Source organism: Ahaetulla prasina, chromosome 1 (assembly GCF_028640845.1).
Source record: "Ahaetulla prasina isolate Xishuangbanna chromosome 1, ASM2864084v1, whole genome shotgun sequence".
NCBI classification, from domain to species: Eukaryota; Metazoa; Chordata; class Lepidosauria; order Squamata; family Colubridae; genus Ahaetulla; species Ahaetulla prasina.
The window spans coordinates 259,634,652-259,659,487 of record NC_080539.1 but is presented as its reverse complement, the minus strand read 5'-3'; the positions used below and the strand labels follow the sequence as shown (position 1 = coordinate 259,659,487).

At 38.6% G+C, this 24,836-nt stretch overlaps 1 protein-coding gene across 1 annotated transcript in view; it reads right to left on the bottom strand.

Moving 5' to 3' along the window:
• Positions 1-24,836, bottom strand: part of LOC131186115 (sodium/hydrogen exchanger 10-like) — a 106,189-nt gene that overhangs the window by 44,923 nt on the left and 36,430 nt on the right. Inside the window, exons 10-15 of the mRNA XM_058159426.1 lie at positions 22,411-22,492; positions 20,821-20,991; positions 18,836-18,966; positions 13,263-13,360; positions 10,940-11,059; positions 9,522-9,717 (exon numbers count right to left, since the gene is read on the bottom strand). Coding sequence (XP_058015409.1) covers positions 9,522-9,717; positions 10,940-11,059; positions 13,263-13,360; positions 18,836-18,966; positions 20,821-20,991; positions 22,411-22,492 — 798 coding nt within the window. The remainder of the gene's footprint in view (positions 1-9,521; positions 9,718-10,939; positions 11,060-13,262; positions 13,361-18,835; positions 18,967-20,820; positions 20,992-22,410; positions 22,493-24,836) is intronic.

The window sequence follows — 24,836 nt, the reverse complement described above, 5'->3', positions numbered from 1 at the left end:
TAGAAGAAGTTTGTCATGTACCACTGAGTCAAAAGCTTTACAGAAGACTATGTAAATTGCATCTATTGCTTTGCCCTGATCAAGATTTGTAGTCCATATGTTTTTGCAGTGAAGAAGTTGTAAATTACAGGATAAATTTTTTCTGAAACCAAATTGTTTATTATAGAGTAGGTTGTTTGTTTCTAGGTGGAGGGTGATGGATTGGTTGATGATTGATTCCATTACTTTGCAGGTGACGCAGCATAAGGAAATTTGTCTGTAATTTTCAACTAGGCTGGGGTCTCCTTTTTTGAAGACAAGAATGACCATGACAAGTGACCATACTTTGGGAAGGAAGCTGGTCCTGAAAGACTTTTCAAAGATTATGCTTAGGGGTTCTGCTATATTAGTGGAAATCTTTTTTAAGAAGTATGCACATAGACCATCAGGTCCAATAGATAGAGATGGTTTCAGTTTGCGAAGGGCCTTTTGAACATTATCTTCTGTGAGACTATATGTGTTAGATCGTTATACTCATTGTTGGTACGATTGGGGAATGTTGGGTATGAGCCATTACTGTTAACAAAGACTGAGCCAAAGAGGTTTGCTTTAACTGTTTCATCATTATATTCTTTACCGTTAGATCCTTTTAGGGGTGGGATGGATCTCGAGTCTTTAAGTTTGTTGTTCACAAAATTATAGAAAGCCCGATTGGATTTTGTGCGCAGGTCTTCTTCTTGTTTGATGTGGTAATTGATGCATTCAATCTTTATTTGGTTGCAAATATTTTTGTAGCGGTTTCTGAGTTGGCTATATAGCCAGTTTTGTTTTTTCACCAGAGGGATTTTTTTTGGGATTGGAGCTTTTTTATTGATATGGGTAATTTGTTTTTTCTTATTTTTGTAGTGGTTTGTGGTACATATAGTTTAATGAGTCTATTGACTTCAAGTAGGAAAACTCTATAGTGGTCTTCAGCAGTGATACAGTTAGAGAATAGATTTTGCCAGTCAAGAGATGAGAGGTAGGTGTTTATAAGATCATAGTTGGCTTTTTTGAAATTGTAGTTTGGAATACCATTATAATGGAGATTATTGTAAGGGCGTTTATTGAGACAAAAGTCGATCATGCTGTGGTCACTGTTGGAACAGGGTTCTTTTATTTGTAGTCCATAAATTGAGTTTGCATTGTTGCAGAAGATGAGGTCAAGGCAGTTGTTGAGTCTTGTATTATTAGTTACTAGTTGATCAAGACCTAGATTTGTAACAGCATTGTACAGGGTAGTATGGATGGGTTCAATTGTACATTTGTTTGTTATCCAGTTAATAAGAGGTAGGTTGAGGTCACCCAGGAAGATGAGAGGATAAGGGCAAGAGGTAGCCCATGTTAGTAGTGTGGTTAACATGTTTGCATGTGTGATGTCGTAGTCAGGGGCTCTGTAGCATAGCAAGAAGCGAAGTGTGATGTTAAGGGATAGTTCGCATACAATAGTTTCAGGAAGAGCTAATTTATGTGCAACTTGAATTTTTTAGATTCAGTGACTTTTTGTCAAAGATAGCCACTCCACCTCCTCTGCGGGTTTCGCGATCGGACAGGAAAACATGATACGCTTTGTCTGAAATAATGGAGTCAGGGAGGGATGAGTTCAGCCATGTTTTGCATACAAATATAATGTTGAATATACCAGTATTTAACAAGAAGAGAAATTCAGGCATTTTGTTTACTATGCTTCTTGCATTTATCAGTTTGCATTTAAGATCTGCAGTGATTGGTGTGGAGGAAATAAGGGGCGTGCGTACCTAGTTTTGGATGACGGCTGGTTGGAAGTTCTGTACGACGGATGGTTGGAAGTTCTGTATGACGGATGTTGGATGTTTTGGGTGATGGGGGGTTGGATGTTGAGCAATTGACTGTAGGTTTTTCTTTTTATGCAGTCAGCACGGTAGTCAATTATAGGTTGGTTTCACCTTCGTCTTGCCATCGTTTGAGTTCTGTGCGGAATTCTCGGGAGCGTATCCGTTGCAGAAATGATAGATCAGGCCGTGATCTAAGTTTGTTATGGCTGGGGTTGTTTCTGGCAATTGAGTTTATAGCATGAATGAACTGTCATTTGCTGGTCTCATTTATGCAGATGACTCTACAGAATTTGGGCACCACTGAGCCATCACTGTTTTTGTATTCAGGTCCATCTCTGGAGACTTTGATTATTTCATCAGGGGAGAAGGTGGGTGAATTGTAGTTTTTAATGTTGTTATGACTTATGAACTATAGTGATATCTGGTTCACTGGTGTTATCTAATCCAAATAATATAGCATTTTGACATTTTTGTTCTCTTTCGATGATATCTTTTACGAGTATGGTTATATTGTTTGGTTGGTTGGCAGATATTTGTGTTTTAGGTTGTGGATTAGGTAATGTTTGTTGGATTGGGAAAAGATTTTGATCTGCTGAGTTTCCATTTTTTTGTGATGTAATTTTTTTTTCAAGATTTGTGAAACGTGGTTCTAAACAGGCTAGTATTCTTATTTCTAAGCTTGCCTCAATAGAGTCAATGATAGTTTGTTGTGACTTTATAGTTGATTCCATGGTATAGATCTTATCAGACATGGAAATTAGGTAGTCAAATTTTGGAAAACAAGATGGACATAAATGGTTGGAGGGTTTTTTTTTAGAATGGTGGTAGATTCAGATCAGTCAGTTTAAATTGGTGGAGGGATGCTCAAAGCATGGTAACAAAGAAAAAAAATAAAAATAAAAACCCACTCTCTCTATATATATTCACTCCTAAAAACTGCTTGCTTGCTTGGAGCTGGTTAAGTCTCCGCTCAGCGTGGTCATGTAGGTCTCAATTTAAATCCCCACTTCTGCAAGAGCGAAGACGGCGGTTGTGGTATTTTCAAATCTTCCTGCTCCTTTTAACTTTTGCTTCTTCTTCTTCACTTCCTCCTCTTTCTCTCTCTTTTTTCTTTCTTTCTATTTCGTCAGGGGATTATAATCACTCTGTCTCTCTCTCTCTCACTCTCTTTAAAAAAAGTATCTCTCACTCTTTAAAAAGTATCTCTTTAAAAAGTATCTCTCTCACTCTCTTTAAAAAAGTATCTTTTTAAAAGTATCTCTTTAAAAAGTATCTCTTTAAAAAGTATCTCTGGGCAGGTCGTTGGATTGGAGCAAGGCGGCCGTCTTTCTCCACGCTCTCATTCTCTCTCTTTCAGCCTCTTTGCGCTCTCTGCGCTTGCTCTATGTGAGAGTTCTCCACGGTCTCTCTCTCTATCTTTTAAAACTTTCTTTCTTTTGTGATTTTATGATTTTTGAGGCCTGGACAGTAGCGGCAGCCACAGCGGTAAGGTGGTGGTGGTGGCGGGGTGGCAGCAGGGGAAGGGGGATTTTACTACCGGACAATCCTTACCTCCGCTTCCCCGATGTTTTAAGTTCTTTTCTTTCTTTAAAAACTGCTTGGGTGAAAAATAAGTCCTTTTGCAAGCAGCTTCAAACAGAATCCGCAACACCACGGCTTTCTCACAACGCAGCTGAGGAGCGGCTACTCATTGTGCCGCTCCTCATTGTGCTGGTCGCCCTCTTCAGTCTATTCCAAGTTCAAGCCTTGATTTGTCATAATTTTGATGATTATGAGTTACAGCTCATGAAAATCCCAAATTCACAATCTCAGAAAATTAGAATATTATATGAAATCAATAAAACAAGGATTGTACATAGAACAATATTGGACCTCTGAAAAGTATAAGCATGCCTACATACTCAGTACTTGGTTTGGGCCCCTTTTGCATCAATTACTGCCTCAATGCGGTGTGGCATGGATGCTATTAGTGTTCTGTTTCCCTCCCCCAATACTCCCAACAAAGAGTCAGTCAAAGGCCTTCTCTTCTAATTTAATTACATAGATAAATGTCCTGGCCACGTCTACCGACAGGCCTGCCAAGTCTCTGGAGATAATGAGGAAATTATAGATAAGGCCAGAATTACTCACGAATATATTCTTCCCTCCATTGATACAGTTTGCCTGCGCAAATTCATTGCTTTGTCCAAGACAAAAAACCAGGAAGTCCCGCCTCCTATTTATAGTCTCTGCAGATGTCACTGCATAACCATCATTCCTTGGCTTTGTCCCAACGCTTCCTCTGCTGCGCGCGCTGGTCACGTCTGCGCAGTCTTGCATCACTCCAAAACTGTTCTTGGGGTGTTGCCAAATCAGAAGAAGGCTCAGGAGAATCAAGCCTTGCCGGCCCCTCCTCCTCCCTTTGAGTGGGTGCCAGGGAGGGAGAGGGCCCAAGAGAAGCATGCCTTGCCAGGTCTTCTCCCTCACTTTCTGAATCATCCGAGTCCAGGAGTCCAGGTCCAGGAACCTGGGTCACAACAATTAGCCTGTGGCACTGCTGAGGTGTTATGGAAGACCAGGATGCTTCAATAGCGGCCTTCAGCTCTTCTGCATTGTTCGGTCTCATGTCTCTCATCTTTCTCTTGGCAATGCCCCATAGATTCTCTATGGGGTTCAGGTCAGGCGAGTTTGCTGGCCAATCAAGAACAGTAATCCCATGGGCATTGAACCAGGTTTTGGTACTTTTGGCAGTGTGGGCAGGTGCCAAGTCCTGCTGGAAAATGAAGTCAGCATCCCCATAAAACTCATCTGCGGAAGGAAGCATGAAGTGCTCCAAAATCTACTGGTAGATGGCTGCATTGACCCTGGACTTAATGAAGCACAGTGGACCAACACTAGCAAAGACATGGCTTCCTAAATCAACACAGACTGTGGAAACTTCACACTGGGCTTCAAGGATCTTGCAGTATGTGCCTCTCCATTCTTCCTCCAGCCTCTGGGTCCTTGGTTTCCAAATGAGATGCAAAAGTTGCTCTCATCAGAAAAGAGGACTTTGGTCCACTGAGTAACAGACCAGTTCTTTTTTTCTTTAGCCCAGGTAAGACGCTTCCGATGTTGTTTGTTGTTCAGGAGTGGCTTGACAAGAGGAATACGACATTTGAAGCCCATGTCCAGGATCCGTCTGTGTGTGGTGGCTGTTGATGCACTGGCTCCAGCCTCAGTCCACTCCTTGTGAAAATCCCCAACACTTTTGAATGGCCTTTTCCTGACAATCCTCTCCAGGCTGCGGTCATCCCTGCTGCCTTGTGCACCTTTTTCTTCCACACTTTTCCCTTCCACATAACTTTCCATTAATGTGCTTTGATACAGCACTTTGGGAACATCCAACTTCTTTTGCAATTACTTTTTGAGGCTTTCCCTCCTTATGGAGGGTGTTAATGATGGTTTTCTGCACAACTGTCAGATCAGCAGTCTTTCCCATGATTGTGATTCCTACTGAACCAGACTGAGAGACCATTTAAAGGCTCAGGAACCCTTTGCAGGTGTTATGGCTTAATTAGCTGATTAGGGTGGGACACTTTGAGCCTAGAATATTGAACCTTTTCACAATATTCTAATTTTCTGAGATTGTGAATTTGGGGTTTTCATAAGCTATAATCATCAAAATTATGACAAATCAAGACTTGAACTATCTCACTTTGCATGTAATGAGTCTATCTCATATATTAGTTTCACCTTTTAAGTTGCTTTACTGAAATAAATGAACTTTTCCACAATATTCTAATTTTTTGAGTTTCGCCAATATGTCTCAAAACAATGTCTAAAATTACAGTAAAATTGATTCAGAAAATAAATACCATTTACAAATTTCTGTCCCTATCAACACTGATTAGGATCGGCCTTGGAGGAAGGAGGTGAACCAGCACAAAATTATGCCACTCACCCTCAACTCCCTAAGTTGGCCCCAAAGGATACCATGGTTGAGGGTATTGAAAGCCACTGAAAGTTCAAGAGCAAGAAGAATGGGTGCACCATCTTCATCCTCCTGTCAAAGATCATCCATAAATTGTAATCAATGCTATTTCTGTCCTATATCTAGGCCTACTGAAAAGGGCAGATAATACATTCCATCCAGGATCCTCTGAAATTGCATCACTATCACCTTCTCAACCACCTTCCCTAAAAAGGGAAAACAAGAGACTAGACAAAATTTTCCACAAACAGTGGATCCAACTATTTGGATCTTGAGGAGGAGGCATACTAGCACTCTTTAAAACATGCCAAAACATCCCCATTGTAGCCAGAATATATTATCCTTCAATCTGCATTCTTGGTAGATTATCAGCAGGCTCTGGATATTCTACATGGCAAGGATAAAAATTGTTTTCTGTAACTGCGTCTTCTCTGACCAGAGTAAATAAATACGGTAATCTGCCTCTTTTCTAGGAAATTTGGCCTAGGAAGCAAAGGGAATAGTATCCTAATGGCCTTTTCCATGGAACTCTGGTTGACAGAAACCCAACTTCTATTTTAGGAAGCTATTTTCTAGGATGGGTGTCAGCAACATGAAGCTCCCAAGCCACATGCGGCTCTTTCGTCCCCCTGCTGTGGCTCCCTGATGACTGGCTGGCCCCACCCCTCTCCCTCCCCCTCCCTCTCCCTCCTCCGAGAGCAAGTTGCAAGTCTAGAGCACTGGACCGGCCAGGCTGCCGCTGCTCATCTTGCCATCTCCATGGCTTGCTCACTGCTCTTGCACTGCCTTACACAGCACACTTAAATTTAGCATGCTTCACAATAGGGGAGATGCCGTCCCCTCCTCCTCGTGGAACCCATTATGACACGAAGCCTCAGTCATAGCTGGACTGGGCTAGTGTCTCAGGACAGAGAGAAAGTCGTGCGTCTTCCCAAGTGACCGAGGTGCGTGTAGCACCAAGAAGCGCTGGAAGAAGCGCCCACGAAGAAGTGCTTCCCTCATGCTCTGGAATATGGAGCAAGTCTCCATCCCCACTGTCGCCCTCACCTTCTCAGGCCACGTGAGGCGTGACTGGGAGGGCGAGGGGCAGGGCCAGCCAACTGACAGGGAGCCACAGCAGGGGACGAAAGAGCTTCATTTATTTGGGAACCTGAAATGACTCTTGATTTAAATTGTATGGTAAAAAGCACCCAAAGAAAAAGAAAGAACATCAGCAAAAAGAACCACACCAAACCCTCGCTTGTTTTTGGAAATGGTTCAAGAGGGAACACACACGCATGCGCGCACACACACACGAGGGGGGGCGAGAGAGGGAGGGAAAGAGAGGAGGGAAGAGAAAGAGGGAGGGAAAGAGAGATAGATGAGAGAAAAGAGGAAGAAGAGAGAGAGAAATCAGAAAATGATGGAGGGAGAGAATGAGAGAGAGAAATCAGAAAATGATGGAGGGAGAGAATGAGAGAGAGGAAAAAGAGAAAAAATGAGAGAGAATAGGGGGAGAGAGAGGGAGAGGGACACAGAAATGAGAGAGTTGGAGGAAGAGAATGAGAGGGAAACGAGGGAAATGAGAGAGAGAAGGGGAGAGAAAGAAAGAAAAGAAAGAAGAGGGTTTTTCCCACAGAAAAACCCGGAGCCACAAAACCTGGGTAGGTGTGGCTGGGGTGTGTGTCATGTGACTGGGTGGGAATGCCATTGAGTTGGGCACGCCCACCCAGGTTTTGTGGCTCCCAGTGTTTTCTTTTCTGTGGGAAATGGATCCAAATGACTCTTTGAGTGTTTAAGGTTGCAGACCCCTGTTCTAGGAGATAAAGATCTTTTTCTAGCTTTTCAACTTAAAAACCAAACACCCTAATTTGTGATTAGAACAAGTGATTAGAAATTAGACATGAATTGACCAATGCCCTCTTCTGTTCCCCTAACACAGCTTTGTGCCAGCTTAGTTCTAAGAAAGATTCTGAGCCTTCCTTATGGTACTCTTGCTACCTATCTTAGAATGAAAGTAGGCCTATTCTCAATCTCTGTTAGAATTCACCTTGCACTGTTGAGGAACAAAAAATTAGAAAGCTTCCAAAAATCTCATCATTAAACTCTGTTACTTGTACAGAAAGTCTTTGAGTTACAATTGTGATGGAGCCTGCCCATCACAGCCATAACTCAGGAAATTGTAAATTGGGTCACTCATATCACCAACCTGATTTTGCAACTTTTTTGCAGCAGTTGTTAAGTGAATCACCATTGTCATTAAGCTAATATGATGGTAGTTAAGCAAACCAATGGTTCACTATGAATGAGATAGCTGTTGTAATCCCAAAATCATTGTGGGAAAAGGCAGAAATCCCAGGAAAAGGGTGTGCAGATGCCATGACTGGGAGGAAGGGAAGGTCTAAGAGTTCAGGTCACAGAGTTCAGGTCACATGCAGCCAAGGGATGCTGGGGGAGAAACTGAGCGGGGTTGGCCCATGCCACCTGAACTACAGGTGGCTAGGAAAAGCCTAGAAGGGTCAGTGACAGCTGTGCATGGGTGGGGGGAACAGAGAAACTTGCAACCTTCCCTACTAGCTTCTTCATTGAGTTTGCTTGTGGGAAGCCGGCAGACAAGGTCACAAATGAACATCATCACATCTCAATCATGACAACTCAAATCATTAGGTGCACACCCTGATAGTGTTCATGTGATCACATGGGGCCAGAATTTCACTGACCAAGCATATAGCCATTTTTTCAATAATTTGAACAATTACTGGACAAATAGACATAAGCCAAGGACTCCCTTTACATCTGTTTACTTAGACCATGGCTTCCACTTATCTTTAAGGGAAGTTTTTTACATGTCCAGTGGAGAGAACCTGTGCCCCTGTAGTGCCAATCAAGTAGATGAGATTAATAATTATGTCCTTTACTGCCCTATCTAAGATAAAATCAAAAGGAAAACACTGATGACAAACAAATTTATGGTGCAGGATACTAAACAACCAAAATACCTTCTCACTGGCACAATTACAATTATTAACAATTAGGTCAACTACATTTGCCATGCCTTCTTTTAAATTTAGAGATAAAACTAAGATCCCAATTGTCGTATTGGTTGATTCCTAATTCTCTTGTATGCTTTCTTTACTGTTGTTTACAATTTTATTGTTAATCAATTTTATTCTTCTTTTCTGATATATCCTGTTGTCATGGCCTCTGGTCACAATAATAAATTATTGAACTATGTGAGTATTGGAGATGGACTGGCGACATGTGAATCTCAAACCATAAAATAGAAGATTGTGTTATTATATATCTCAGTAAAAATAGTTTAGCTTTCCATTATAGCTGATTTCCTGATCTGGCCTTTCAATCTCTCTTAGCTGGTTAATGGTTCTTTCATATTTCCAGCTTACTATTTTATTTTCCTTATTCTTGAAACATATAGAAAACATATTGAAACATATGGCTATATTATCACCTTGGTAAAATCACACAGGATGCTTGAATTAAAGTTCAGCAAAAGGCAAAATATTAAGTTTAGCAAAGCAATTACTACAAAAACACTGAAGAAGTGATAGCACTATATTTTATATTTATAAAAAACTCTAAGGCTTCAATTCCTACTTTTGAATAACATATATTTATAACATTTCTAACCTGCTTTTCTATTGCAAATAATCCAAAAATGCATATTCTGGTTATTGAGCATATAGTAGGCATGTTTATTTACATTATTAATAAGAAATATTAATTTATGTAGTTTGTACCTTCAATATAGCTTCCAGTATGTACAAAGTCAGAAAATAATAGTTGCACAATTTTAGTTGTGGAAAATATGGTGTGTTGGTAGTAAGTATAAAGTAAAGCACAATTGGAAAACAGTTCAAAAGGGTTACCACGCAACATATATATTCAAATTCCTCCATTATCACTAATTGGTAGCATAGTCTCATAAACCTGTTTCTGTAAAAGGAAAGAAGGTCAACATGCAATTAATAACAGTCATTTAAACTTCTATTACTTTTCATTTCTTAATACTATATAGGGACAGTGATCAGCACTGTCTAAGAACCTTGCTCTCAAAGAGTGATTCAAAAGAATCCAACTCTGTGATTTTATGGACAGTTAAAGATGTCAAATGATGAACTCAAATTACCACAACAAAAAAAGAATGGAATGAAGTGCTTTGCCCACAAAAAGAGAACGTCTGTCAAAGGAATTAAATCAACACGAGATAAATTGCCCAAAATATTTTTGAAGGATGTTGAGGGATTATAAATATATGGAGGTATAACGTGGCGATTCCAAGGAATATACTTTCTTTTCTGAAAGACACAGATCTTTCTCAGAAATAGATGTTTCTAAGTATTTCCAAGATGAAAGATTTATATGATTTGAAGAGAAATCAAATATAGTATTTTGACAAAGTGGAGTTGTTATGATAACCTTTTTCGGATTACAGGTAGTCCTCAATTTATGATTTATTTTTTATAAAAGACTGGAAAACATTTATGAAAACTTTTTGCTGATAACAAGAAAAAAAGTAAAAATGGTGATTTCTGAATTTGATTGTTGCAAAAGCATTGAATAAGGGGCTGAAGGAATTTTTGTAATATTAAAGAGAAAGGTTAATGACTTCATAACTGCTGTAAAGGTTGGAAGTTGTGTCTTTAATTATTAACTGTACTTCTCTGCGCTTTTTCTTTCTTTCTCTTTATATCTCTCTGTATTTGTCTTTATATTAAAAAAAAGATATTTAGCAGCCAAATTCCCTTGAGACTAAATAATCGTCATAAAGACTTAGAACTGTCAACTGACCATGATTGTCACAATTTTCTGAGCAACTTAACTTTGAGAATTTTCCACATTCTTTCTCATAAATCTGCCTTAGAAACTTACTAGTCTCTACTAGCCTTTCTGATATCAACTTTCCAATTTTGAACATAATTTGTTACAGTTCCTTTTTTCTGCATTCAACAACATTGATTGCTATTTCAGGACTAGATCTTGCTGAAAGCTAATTTCCAATAAATCTGGGCACTTGGGCTCCCTAATTCTTAATTACTAGTTATTCAGTATCCCAATTATTAAGGTTAGAATATAACAGTGCATATATCACCTTCATTATATAAAATGTTAATATTTCCCATCGTACATATTTTAATATCTATTAATGTATATCAACCTTGATGGCTTAAAACTTTCCTCTTTCACAGTGTGCACCCATTCAGTTAGCCAGTTCTTAATTGTGACCAATACGCCTTTGCTTTCCCAATAAGTTTTTACTTCATGAATATTCATAAACCTGGAATAATTAAAAGCATATACTTTAAGTGAATACAAGATAATTCTCAATACTTTTTCCACAAATACAGATAATTCTTGAATTATGACCATTCGTTTAACAACCATTCAAAGTTAACATTGTTGAAAAAAGTGACTTACGTGTGGTCTACACACTTACAACTGTTGTAACATCCACAGTCACATGATCAAAATTTAGGTATTTAGCAACCAGTATGCATTTATGATTTTTGCAGGATCCCAGCGTCATGTGATTGCCATTTGTGACCTTCCCAGAGGGCTTCCAAAAAAAGTCAGTGGGTAAATCCAGATTTGTTTAACAACTATAGTGACTAACTGAACAAAAATGGCAAAAATGATTGTAAAATTGAATGACTGCATCACTTAGCAACAAAGGTTCTGATTCCAATTGTGATACTAAACTGAGAGCTACCTGTATGTTGCTTTGGATTATTTTTCTCAATAAATAAATGAACAAGTACAATATTTTTGACTTGTATAGTTGCTTTTTCTTAAATAGGATGTGTGGAGAATAGATCACATTTCAGGTAATTTTTATGCAAAAGTACTGAATATGCAAAGGAGTTTACAAAGTTTTAACACCACTATAGATGCACATAGCAATGCAAAGGAAAAAAAGGAAAAAGGGAAAATAAAAAAAATAAGGAAAAAGGTAAAGAATAATCAATAAAAAATACTTATTGGGGAAAATCACATAATTTTAAATTCCTTTCAATTGTACGTGACTGATGTAACATAAATATATTGTATTTCTCAACACCGTTTCTAATTACTGTCTTTGAATCAGTTATTTCCCCCTTGAAAACTATACTGTTATGTTTCTGATTTTGCCTTATTATATGAATCTATATCAGAAACCATTCTTACTTAATATACCAGTATACTGTTAATTTTACTATTGTTGCATATTCCATGAGTGTGGTTTTCCAATCTGATATTGTTGGCAATGTAGATAATATATTCATCCATTATCCATAGCTATCCTGATTTAATAAAACATAAGTTTTAAATATTTCCACTTTCAAAAAAATTTTTTAAAACTTTTGTCCATAATCTGCTTAATACTTTTGAAATTACAAATTGAATTTGCTGCTGCCTGTCAAATAGAATCCCAAATATTTGTTGGCTGGCAACCCAAATCTTTCCGCACAAAGCTTTCTTTTTCTTGAATTAAGTACCCTGTTATTTGCTTTTTGTATGTTAATTTTATATCCTGAGAATTCATCAAAACCATTGTTTTCATCAACTCCTTTATTGCATTTTGCAGTTGCATAATAGTTAGTACACTATCCGCATACTATTTTAAGTTTTATTTCTCTCTTTAAGTCTTGATACCTGGTACCTGGTTTTGTTTTTTGAAAACTTATTTGCTAATACTTCTAAAGCAATCAAGAATAGTAAATGAGAAACAATTGATAGGCCAATAATTTATCTGAGTTATCTTCCTTGAATTTTGGCTTAACAAAAATTCATTTTCTTGTAAGTATCATCTCCTTCCAAAAGACTTAACTAGCTACAAATTGCCGTCCCCCCTCCCCTATCCAGGATTCTTTTGATTCTATTTATTTCAAATCTTGGAATAAAATAGCTTTCTAGTTTTGTACAGCTTGCTTTCTATTTATTGCCAAAGAGATAAATATTATAATCTTTTCATAAACACTTTGCTGAACTCCCAAGCTATGAATAAAATAATATCAGGAACTGAGTTCATTTGAAAGCTCTTTACTTCATTGGCCTTTCAAGATTGGGCTTGGAAGCAGGTCTGTTTCCTGATTTCATCCAGGAACTCTTAGACATGTAGCACTCTGCCCATCATGGTCATAACTAGTGACAGTCATAATTCTTGCTTCATTTCACTTTTATGGTATTTTAGAGGTATCTATATATTTTTGGTTACATGTAAATTGTATTTTTTTTAAAAATGTACATCTGCCAGGAGGATGAGGTGTCACTGATTTTTATATTGGGTTTTCATCTTTGTAAGCTGCCCAGAGTCATAAGCGAATTGGGCAGCCATATAAATTTTATTAAATAAAATAAATAAAATTGTAACATTTTATACATGTCAATAAAAGTAATTACAACAATAGTATCAACATATTATAGTATCTACTCTTCTCATTTGAAATACTGAACTACAATAGCTACATGTGCATTATTTTTATTAATTGTTAAGCACTTACTTTCCTTTAATATCGACATAGCTTTCTGCCGCACCTATCAATATTTGTGCAGCATCTTGGTTCAGCATTCCACTGTTATATTGCTTCTGATAACTAGCCTATATTTTAAAAAAAATCTGAATAAGTAAAATTCCAGAACTGTGGACTAATTAACCCATAAAGCAATTTTATACATATAAAAAGTATTCATGCTAATTGCTTGCCTGCATCTAGTCTTAGGACCCTATTAGTTTTACTAAATCTGCTTATGGATTCCATTGAGAAGCACTATCACATCTGATATGAAGCAGCAGTTCTATATGGTTCTTAAACGCTGATGTCATATTATTTTGATATGTGATAAGCTTAATCTTCAATTGAGTCTACCAACCATTATTAACTGATACTTATCTTTGAACTTTGGGGAAAAACAGGGATTGCAGTCATTCTGCTGTTTAAATGGAAGTCAACTTGAATGATCTGTAATAGCTATCGAGAATGCTTTTCAATCGTAAAACTAATTGCTTACCAGGGGTCATATAACACCTGTGATTTCTCTTTATCATAGAAAATACCAAGTATTGGATGAAATAAAGTTGATTTTCTTTTGCTTCTCAGGTCACTGTTTTCTCAGAACACAGAAAAACATAGTTTCATTCCCATGAAAATAGAAAAAGACCCCAGGAATTTAAGTGCCAATAGCTAATAGCTTCTTATTTCTAAGATGGCGCCGACGAAGGCTGCCTCAGTGAAATGCTCTCTAATTGTTTCTTTATTTCTAATTGTTCTCTGTGACTCACTACGGATTTCCTACTCACGAGACCATCTGCTAAAAATTAAGGAACATTTCTTTAAGGAGCAGCTTTCTTTAATCTCACCCCCGCCTGTCTTTACAAACACGGAGGAGATTCTAACACAGGAGGAGGCAATTCCCACGGAGCCATGGATTACTAAAAAAACCAAACGACGGAAACGAAGGAAAAGAGGTAAACAATCTGGGATCTTAAACAGATTAAGAAGTCGCATTAAAACTCCTCTGCCTTCAATTTTCCTAACAAATATACGCTCACTTGCAAATAAGATGGATGAAATACTCCTCTTAAACAAATACTATTCTGATTTTCGCAATTCAGCAGTCCTATGCTTCTCTGAAACCTGGTTAAATGAATCAATTGAAAATAGCAGCCTGAACATTCCAGGATTTCAAATTGAACGATCAGACAGGATTCCAGAAACATCTGGTAAAAAGAAAGGAGGAGGCTTATGCCTATATATTAATTCAACCTGGTGTCAAGATTTTAACATAATTTACAAATTCTGTGACAACAATTTAGAGACTCTAATTATCAACTGCAAACCTTACTATTTGCCTCGTGAATTTTCCTCATTTCTTCTAATTGCTGTTTATGTCCCACCACAAGCCTGTGTAAACAAGGCATTACGAACTCTAGCTGACCAAATCATGGAGGCTGAAGCCAAACACCCTGATTCACTGGCCATTGTTTTGGGAGATCTAAACAAGGCAAACTTAAGGAAAGAACTACCAAAATACTTTCAGCATGTCAATTGTCCCACCAGAGGCAAGAATACTCTAGACCACTGCTACACAACACTAAAAGATGCCTATCGGTCTTTACCACGTGCAGCTGTAGGACACTCTGATCATTGCATGATTCACCTTGTACCTGCTTACAGGCAAAGACTTAAAGCCATAAAACCAATAATTAAATCAGTGAAAACCTGGACGGAGGAATCAGAATTAAAGCTACAGGCATGTTTTGACTGCACTGATTGGAATATTTTTAAAGATACCTCTGCAGACCTGGATGAACTCACAGATACTGTAACATCATATGTCAGCTTCTGTGAAGACCTATGTGTACCTACAAGGAACTTGCGAATACACAGTAACAACAAACCTTGGTTTACACCTAAACTTAAGCAGCTACGACATTCCAAAGAGGAAGCCTACAGAAAAGGTGATAAAATGCTGTACAATCAGGCCAGAAGTGCACTAACAAGGAGATAAGAGCAGCAAAAGAAGCTACTCTGAAAAGCTAAAGAATCAATTTTCAGCAAATGAACCAGCAAACATGTGGAAAACTCTTAAAAATATCACCGGCTATGGCAAACCTCCTTCCCAGGCTGAAGGTAATCAACAACTGGCAGATGACCTGAATGAGTTTTACTGCAGGTTTGAAAGGAAACTACAGCCACCTATCTCCACAACCCCCATCTCAGACACACCAACAACAGCCAAGCCTCCTACAACTGACCCCATTTCATTGGGTTCACAACCCCTAGTGATCACAGAAAAGGAAGTGCAGGACCTATTTCACAGACAAAAGCCAGGAAAAGCTCCAGGCCCAGACAAGATAACTCCTTCTTGCTTAAAAGTCTGTGCTGACCAATTGGCACCCATCTTCACCCATATTTTCAATAAATCACTAGAGATGTGCTATGTTCCTTCTTGCTTCAAACGCTCTACCATCATCCCAGTGCCGAAGAAGCCCACCATCAAGGAACTGAATGACTACAGACCAGTTGCTTTAACATCTGTAGTCATGAAAACCTTTGAAAGGCTAGTGCTTTCCTACCTGAAAACCATCACGGATCCGCTGTTAGACCCTTGCAATTTGCATACCGAGCAAATAGATCAACAGATGATGCTGTTAATATGGCTCTGCACTACATCCTACAACATCTTGAGTCTCCAAAGACCTATGCAAGGGTCCTTTTTGTAGACTTTAGTTCAGCATTCAATACCATCATTCCAGACATTCTTCTAACTAAGCTAAACCAGCTACAGGTACCGGAACAGACTTGTAAGTGGATCACAAGCTTCCTAACAAACAGGAAGCAGCAGGTGAAGCTAAGCAAGATCACATCAAATACCTGTACAATTAGCACAGGGGCCCCCCAAGGCTGTGTGCTCTCCCCACTTCTCTTCTCTCTGTATACCAATGACTGCATCTCCAATGATCCATCAGTTAAGCTACTGAAGTTCGCAGATGACACAACAGTGATTGGTCTCATTCGAGACAATGATGAATCCGCATATAGACGAGAGGTCGAACGACTAGCCTTGTGGTGCAACCAAAACAATCTGGAACTGAACACACTCAAAACCGTAGAAATGGTGGTAGACTTTAGGAGAAACCCTTCCATACTTCCACCTCTCACAATACTTGACAACACAGTATCAACAGTAGAAACCTTCAAATTTCTGGGTTCTATCATATCGCAAGATCTCAAATGGACAGCTAACATCAAAAACATCATTAAAAAAGGACAACAAAGAATGTTCTTTCTGCGCCAACTCAGTAAGCTCAAACTGCCCAAGGAGCTGCTGATCCAATTCTACAGAGGAATTATTGAGTCTGTCATTTGCACCTCTATAACTGTCTGGTTCGGTTCTGCAACCCAACAAGAAAAACACAGACTTCAGAGGATAATTAGAACTGCAGAAAAAATAATTGCTACCAACTTGCCTTCCATTGAGGACCTGTATACTGCACGAATCAAGAAGAGGGCCGTGAAAATATTTGCAGATCCCTCGCATCCTGGACATAAACTGTTTCAACTCCTACCCTCAAAACAACGCTATAGAGCACTGCACACCAGAACAACTAGACACAAGAACAGTTTTTTCCCAAAGGCCATCACTCTGCTAAACAAATAATTCCCTCAACACTGTCAGACTATTTACTGAATCTGCACTACTATTAATCGTTTCATAGTTCCCATCACCAATCTCTTTCCACTTATGACTGTATGACTATAACTTGTTGCTGGCAATCCTTATGATTTATATTGATATATTAATCATCAATTGTGTTGTAAATGTTGTACCTTGATGAACGTATCTTTTCTTTTATGTACACTGAGAGCATATGCACCAAGACAAATTCCTTGTGTGTCCAATCACATTTGGCCAATAAAAAAAAAATTCTATTTCTATTTCTAATATGTTTAAAGTTTTACCATTCAGAACTTTTTGAGCCTGACAGTTCATGTCCTAAAGACAAAACAAATCTGCCATAATTTCAAGAGATAATCAGGTACTTCAAATGAACCCCTAAACCTCAGAACCCAAAAGAGAATTATAGTCTTCTATTAAGGAGGGCAAAATAATTTTTGTGCAAAAGATCCTGTTTGCATGGAGAATTCTAAATAGCATCTAGGTAATGGTGACATGCATTCATTCATTTCCAAAGTATGGTCCCCATACCAGAAAACACCATTTCAAAATAACAAAATGGAAATCAAAGCTAACAATTAGGGGTCTCAACTAATCTTGAGACCAGAACTTGTAACCAGTGAAAAATGTATTTGGATCTGGCAAAGATATCTTGGTGGAAAAGTTATTTGTGTATGCTCTTTCAAGTAATATCACGTCATATCATGTAATATAATATAATTTCATGTTAATATGAAACTAGCAGAAAGATGTATATGTCAGTGTTCCAAGGAACATCCCCAACGCAACTATTGAAACTATTTGGCGGCAGAGTGTTTTGAGTCTGCAGTGCTGACTAAAGATGGCCTCAGCCAGTACTGCAATCATCTTTCCTGAAATTCATCACTTTGTTCTTCATTGACTAGTTAAAAACATTATTAAAATGGGGATGTGATATAGAAGACTGATTCTCCCCACACAATATTCTCTTAGCATAATTGGACTACATCCAGTCTACTAAACAAATGAATGAAATAACCTGAGATTTTCATTAGGAAGGTGTGTGGATGTTTGAGGGATAATATACATATAAAAGAATATCTTACAGATCCAGAAAAGAACCTGATCATTGCATAAAAATATTCTTAGGTAAGTGATGTTGTGGCCCAAACTTTGCTAACCTTAAAGCATTCAAATTATTTTCAAGCTACCACAAAATTTTGTTAGGCATGCAAACAATACACTGGCTCCCAACAAACCATTGGCAACTTGTTGCAGCCCTGAGCAAAAAGAAAACCAGAGCTTATTTATCCTTAGGCCTACTACAATGCAACCCCTGGCCTACTATACTGAAAAGGCAAAGGAAAAAGCAAAAACAGTATAAATTACAGGTTCTCACTGGAATGTTTTTGACAAACCCATTTGAGTGGCCTTATTATTTATCCCTTCCTAATAGGTCAGAGAATATAAACAACTTGGTTTACTAAGCCACTGGTCATTAACTGATTCTTCTCCTTTTCGCCACTGAATGTCAGTTTAGCTTGTTCCAACTATTTTTTAGAAGGGCTCTTTAAGCAGTTCACAGGTGTGGTGCAGGTAGTAGTGAATGCAATTCACAATGTATGAGTAGGTGGTACCTTTTATTACCACAGTGTGTATATTTACTTACTGCAATTTATATAGCCACCCATTTCAAATATATTACTCTGGGTGGATAAATAATTTATTTAATAGTGATGACCAAGGAATTATTGGGGAAGTAAGCGTAAGAAAACCCCAAAAGCTGTTACTAGTCCTGCTAAATACTTTTGCTCTCAGATTACATACATTAAATATACCCTTCCAACTCTGATATTATTATTATTATTATTATTATTATATTTAGAGCAAAAAAACAAGGGGAAAATATACTAACTATCTGTGCAGTTAAGAGACGTAACCTGGCTTCCTCAAACATTTCAGCAATTTGTTCAGGATCTCTCTCAAATGTAATATCTGCATTGCATTCTGGACATCTAAGTAATCTGACCAATTGATTAATTTCTTCTGCACTTAACTGCAGGAGGAAGAAAAGAACAGTAATATAACTAAAAACAATGATAATGATGTTAAATTATTCAGTCAATCAGGGGAGGATTGTAAATTTTTTTTTGATTTTATATTCTGTATTAATATCACTCTCTCCATCTAGTTCTTCCCTACTTCTTTCTCTCCATTTACAATTATATCCATGGTGGCAAACCTATGGCACGCGAACCTATGGCACGCACTTGCCCACAGAGAGGGCATGCAGAGCCCTCTCTGTGGGCACGTGCGACGTCGCCCCAGCACAGTATGCCATAGAGTGGGTGTCGGCAAGCCGTGGGCTCTTTCGTCCCTCCACTGCTGTACCCTATCGGGTGATCCCACCACTGGCTGGTCCTGCCCCTCGCCCTCCCCTCCCAGTCACCACAGAGGAGTCTTTGAGGGCTGAACGCTGAGAGGCACGGATTTCCTTTGCCTTCTCCGTTCCCACCCTGCGCTGAAGCAAACCAAACGGGCCGGGGTCTCCCTCCCTGCTAATTGGCCCCACCAAACCTGCTTGCAAACTCCACCAAGCGCAACTCCAAATGTTCAGCTCGCGCATCCCTCCCACCCAGAGCCAGCGTGGCGGCAGCAGTGGGGAAGGTGCATACCCTGCCTGCTATGCTCTCACCAGCCAGAGGTAAGATTCCACACCGCCTCCTCCCAGCCGAAGCACCACATTTGTTTGCTTGCTGGTCGCCTTCGAGGAGGGAGCTGTGCTCAGGCTGCCAGGGCCCCTGCCACGGTGGGGAGAGAGGAAGAGCGAAGGCGAGGATGTCTCCCCAACAGGTTGTCTTATTTTGCGTGGATCTCTAATGTTTGGCTTTGCCTGCCAGTCTCCACTCCCCCTTCACAGCCTAAGTGGTTGGATTCACACAACATGTGAAGCTGGGCAGGGCAGCCCAGATAAATAGATATAGATAGATGGATGGATGGATAGATATATGAGACAGAGTGAAAGAGACAGAGATAGATAGAAAGAGAGAAAGAGATAGAAAGAGAGAGAGAGAGACAGAGAGAAGGGTGAGAGAAAGAGACAGAGACAAAGAAAAAGAGAAAGAGATGGAGGGAGGGAGGGAGGGAGGGAGAGAAGGAAAGACAGAGAGAGGGAAGAGAGAAAAAGAGAGAAGGAGGGAGGGAAAGAGAGAGAGAGAAACAGAGGCAGAGAGAGGAATAGACAGAGATGGAGGGAAAGAGAGAGAGGGAGGGAGGGAAAGAGAGAGAGAGAAACAGAGAGGGGGAAGAGAAAGAGATGGAGGGAAAGAGAGAGAGGGAGGGAGGGAAAGAGAGAGAGAGAAACAGAGAAGGGGAAGAGAAAGAGAGAGAGGGGGAAGAGAGAAGGAAGGAAAGAGAAATGATATTACAAAAGTTTTTCTTCTTCATCGTTGCTAAACGTATTATTTCAAAAGAAGGAAAAAAAACGAAGGTGCATAAAAGTGCATTTATCACGTTTTTCTTAGAACAATTAGCTGCACTCTGCCTTGTTTATAATTATTTTAGGTAGTAAAATCTCATTATTCAGATTAAATTGCCATGTTGGCACTTTGCAATAAATAAGTGGGTTTTGGGTTGCAGTTTGGGCACTCGGTCTCTAAAAGGTTCACCATCACTGAACTATGCTATCCCTTCCCACTCAATCCCCAAGCAGCCTTTATCCTTTCTGCATATCTACCTAGGTTTATTTGCAACTTCAAGCGTCACTACAAGCTGAATAATGACCAATTCAATTGTATGATGAAAGCTAATCTCTTGTATTTAGTCATAGCAAATATGTAAATACCATAATATTAATTTATATATTTTCTAAACTATACTTTTATTTAACATTTGTATTACTTACTCTGTAAGGATAATCTATTTTTATTGCTTTTTCTGCCATTGCCCAGTTTGCATCAGCCAAAAATCGATCAAGTTTTAGCATTGCAAAAGTGTTGGCCTCCATTTTTCTAATACGTTGAATAGCATTAAACATTGCCATACGCTTTGGAAGAGTAATATTACAAAGCCCTGTAATAAGAGAAAAGTAATTGGTTATTGTGAAATGTGTATGAAATATGTAAGCATCAATGATAGTCTATAAATTATAATCTATAAATAATCATGTGACTCCCACCACCAGGAAATTATTGAAGACCTGGTTGTTCTCTTAGGTCTTGGGGATACGATAACTACATAACTACTACAAAGCCAAGGTTTTGTTTTGGTTTTAATCTGCTTTGGTTTATTTTTGTATTTTGCTCTTCTAGGTGAATTGCATTTTTAATCTGTTGGGTTTTTTAAATTGTAAATTGTTTGGTGGTTGGGTAACCTATAAAATAAAATAGCTCAACTTGAAGGAAACTTTATATTCAATTTTAAGAAAAGCATTTACTTCAATTGCTAACTCTATTTCCACCCATTAACCTCTGCCGCATTTCCCACATTTTTCTCTTGTTTCTATCTTTGCCTTTACATTGCTTCTCAGTCCGTATCACTTACTCTCTGTATTCAATGTCTTACTTTTTTTCTTGAAGTTTCCCTACAATTTTTCCCCGTTATGTACAATCTCCTTATTATCACTACTTACGCTTTCTAAAGGATTTTTTCCTTCCCCACCATGCTTTCTTTCACTTTGTCCTGCTATTTTCTTAGCTCCCTGCCCTATTCTACTTCTTTCCTAAAATTTTCCTTCCTTTGGCACCATACTCTCCTCTTTGCTGACGTTGGCCATTTTGTGTGTCCTGTAAAGTAACCTATTACTCTACAAGTTATTTTAATATTCAATTTTAGATGTTAGTGAGTTACGATTCACTCTTGTATCTATTCAGAAGTTAAATGGGAATTTAGGAAATTGCCATCTTGTTATATTTCAAATAAATTAAACATATGAAGATGTATTGATATTTGAACTGTGAATTACAATTTAGAATATGAAGATATTATGTACTATACATCATTTAAAGACTGTTTTGGATTTGACAGAATATAAAAATTGAATATGATTAAAATAGATATAATATAAATTTATAGCATACTTATGGTTATGTAGAAATATGCTTGTGTATGTAGCTCCAGTTAAATTTGATTTGAAACTCTGTATAAATATGAAGTTAAATTCTTATCCAGATAATGTTACATCTTAAAAACTACATTAAAGGATTCCAATTCAAATTACTGGAAAGTAGATGCATTTTATGTATAATTTTCTTATTTAACTAAAATTTGGCTAGATTGACAATTTAATCAAATTAAATTTTCCGCAAATTTGCATTTGTTATATAATATGCCAGTATTCAATACATTAATAGCATAATCCCAGACGTACTAACTCAGACATGTCCAATTGCATTCAGTAGGAAATATTTCCAGGAAAATGTACACAGTCTACCTCTTAGAAACTGAATAGAAAAACAAATATTTTTAAAAATGGTATGTTTAGGGTGTCACCTAAGGTTACAACCAGGGTCTTCACAGTGGTTGAATTAATAATCAAGGTTAACAGTGATGCTGTTCCAGCATGCATTAATATCTGAAACACAAAAAGTTGTAATTAGCAACCTCATAAAATGTTTATACATTTATGATACCATATCTTAAGGGGGCAAGGCAAAGTAGAAAGAATAATACACATATAGTACAATTTCACCTAATAAGCTGACAAAACAAAATTAAACATAACCAACTATAGTAGTATAGTCCTGGATTCTGAATTTTGTTTTGTCCCCATATAAAAGGAGCTGAAAAAGAAAATGAGTTAATTTAGGTTCTCCACCTACCCCTTCACTGCCCCTAATTGTTTACATCAATATTTTAAGAAAAAACTTTACAATCAACACTAATTTACTGTAAGAACTGAATTTAAAGAAGCAGAAAGGGAGTTGAGACTAGGATGTATTTGTCTCCAGATCTATTGTACTTGAAATTATAATGAGAGAATTAGAAAATAATTGCAATAAAAACTGTGGGTTTAAGCACTAAAATTCTAGGGAGACATAATGACATAAAAATTAAACAAGATTGTAAAGGAATAGCTAAAACAGTATCTTTCTAGTGATAAAATGTAACTGTAAAAATTGGACACTGAAAAAGAACAAAAGATATCTTCAAATTATTTGTTTAGAGATGTTAACCAAGAGTACTGTGAACTCCAAAGCAATCAATCCATCAGTTCTATAGCTCAAGAGACTGATTACTATCTTGAGGCAATGATCTTGAAGCAGAACCTCATTAGTTTCATTCTAATTATATCTGAATATTAATATTCAGGAAAATAGTTAAAATACTGTTTTTCCCTGAACTTCCAGAATTTTATTTTATTATGTTTTGGATAAATTAGCTAGTACCTATAAGAAAATATTTTGCTTGTTTGTTTGTTTATAATATTTCTTAACCTCACATCTCCCTCAGAGATCATGCTTTCCCATTATTCCATCTGTATAACTAAAATTGTTAACCCTCCTTATCATACATTGTTTGACTGGCTCTTCTGTTTCAAATTTTAACAAAAGTTTATATATTTTAGCAATTATATGTTCATTTGAACACGTGATTCAATTTCATTCAGACTTAGTCTTACAATATTCAAAACCATAAATTTTGTCTACTTTACATTTTTTCTAAAAATTGTAAATATGACAACCATTGACATATCCCTCTGCCGTTAAGTTCCTCTCTTGATTTTATTTTTCATTTTTCTTGACAAAATTCTAGTATATTGTGGGAAGCTTCTCCCGCCTAGAGAATGAAATATTTTGGAGAATATTAAGAGAGGCAGAATATTATATTTCTCCAAAGGAGAAAAATCTTAACAAAGGTAGAAAGCAGTCCCAACAGCCTCCAGCAGATGCCTGAAGTCTTTAGAGATGGATATTTTGTGCCCATTAAGAAATCCGGACTAATCTATTCATAAACAAAACACCTTCAGCTCCAGTTGATGGGATTAAGAAGAACAGGACATGACCTTTAGAACATAAAAGGGTAGGGGTGGGGGGGTTGCGGTTGCTATTAAAGAGAGTCTAGAGCCGAGGGAGACCACTGTACCTCAGATTGCTGGGTGTGAATCCCTCTTTGTGAGATGGGGTCATAGGTGTCAGATGGGCTTGCTGATCACGTACCTGGCTCCTTGCTGCGTGACAGCTGCCCTGCCTGAGCTCCTGGAGGTGCTTGCCGGGGTGGCAGTGGAGACCCCCAGACTTTTAGTCATGGGGGACTTTAACTTGCCATCTGCCGGCGCGTCATCGACAGTGGCTCGGGAGTTCATGGCTTCCATGACGGCCTTGGACCTGACTCAAGTAGTGGATGGCCCCACTCACATCGGGGGTGGCACTCTGGACCTTATTTTTATCTCTGGTCAGTGGTTGAAGGATCTGGATTTGAGAGATGTAGTCATAGAACCTTTGTCATGGTCAGATCACTCTCTCCTTCGCCTGGACTTTCTGACCGCCACTCACCACCGCAGGGAGACGGAACCACAGCGTTGGTTCCGTCCCAGGGGCCTGATGGACCCGGAGAGGTTCGGACGGAGCTTGGGCCACTTCCTGAGGGTCTGGCTCACGGCACGGCAGAGGAACTAGCCGCAGCCTGGCAGCGGGCTGCGGCTGGGGCTTTAGACCGTGTCGTGCCTCTGCGACCTCTGACCCGGCGCAGATCCCAACCGGCTCCTTGGTTCTCCGAGGAGCTGAGGGGGATGAAACGCCGGAGAAGGCGCCTAGAGAGCTCCTGGTGGTCTAGCCGTTTAGAGGCTGATCGGTCACTAGTGAGGTCCTATACTAGGACCTACCTGGTGGCACTGAGGAAGCGAGGCGTTGCTCGCCTCCTCCCTCATTGCGTCGGCAGATAACCGCCCAGCCGCCCTGTTTGGGTGACCCGTTCCC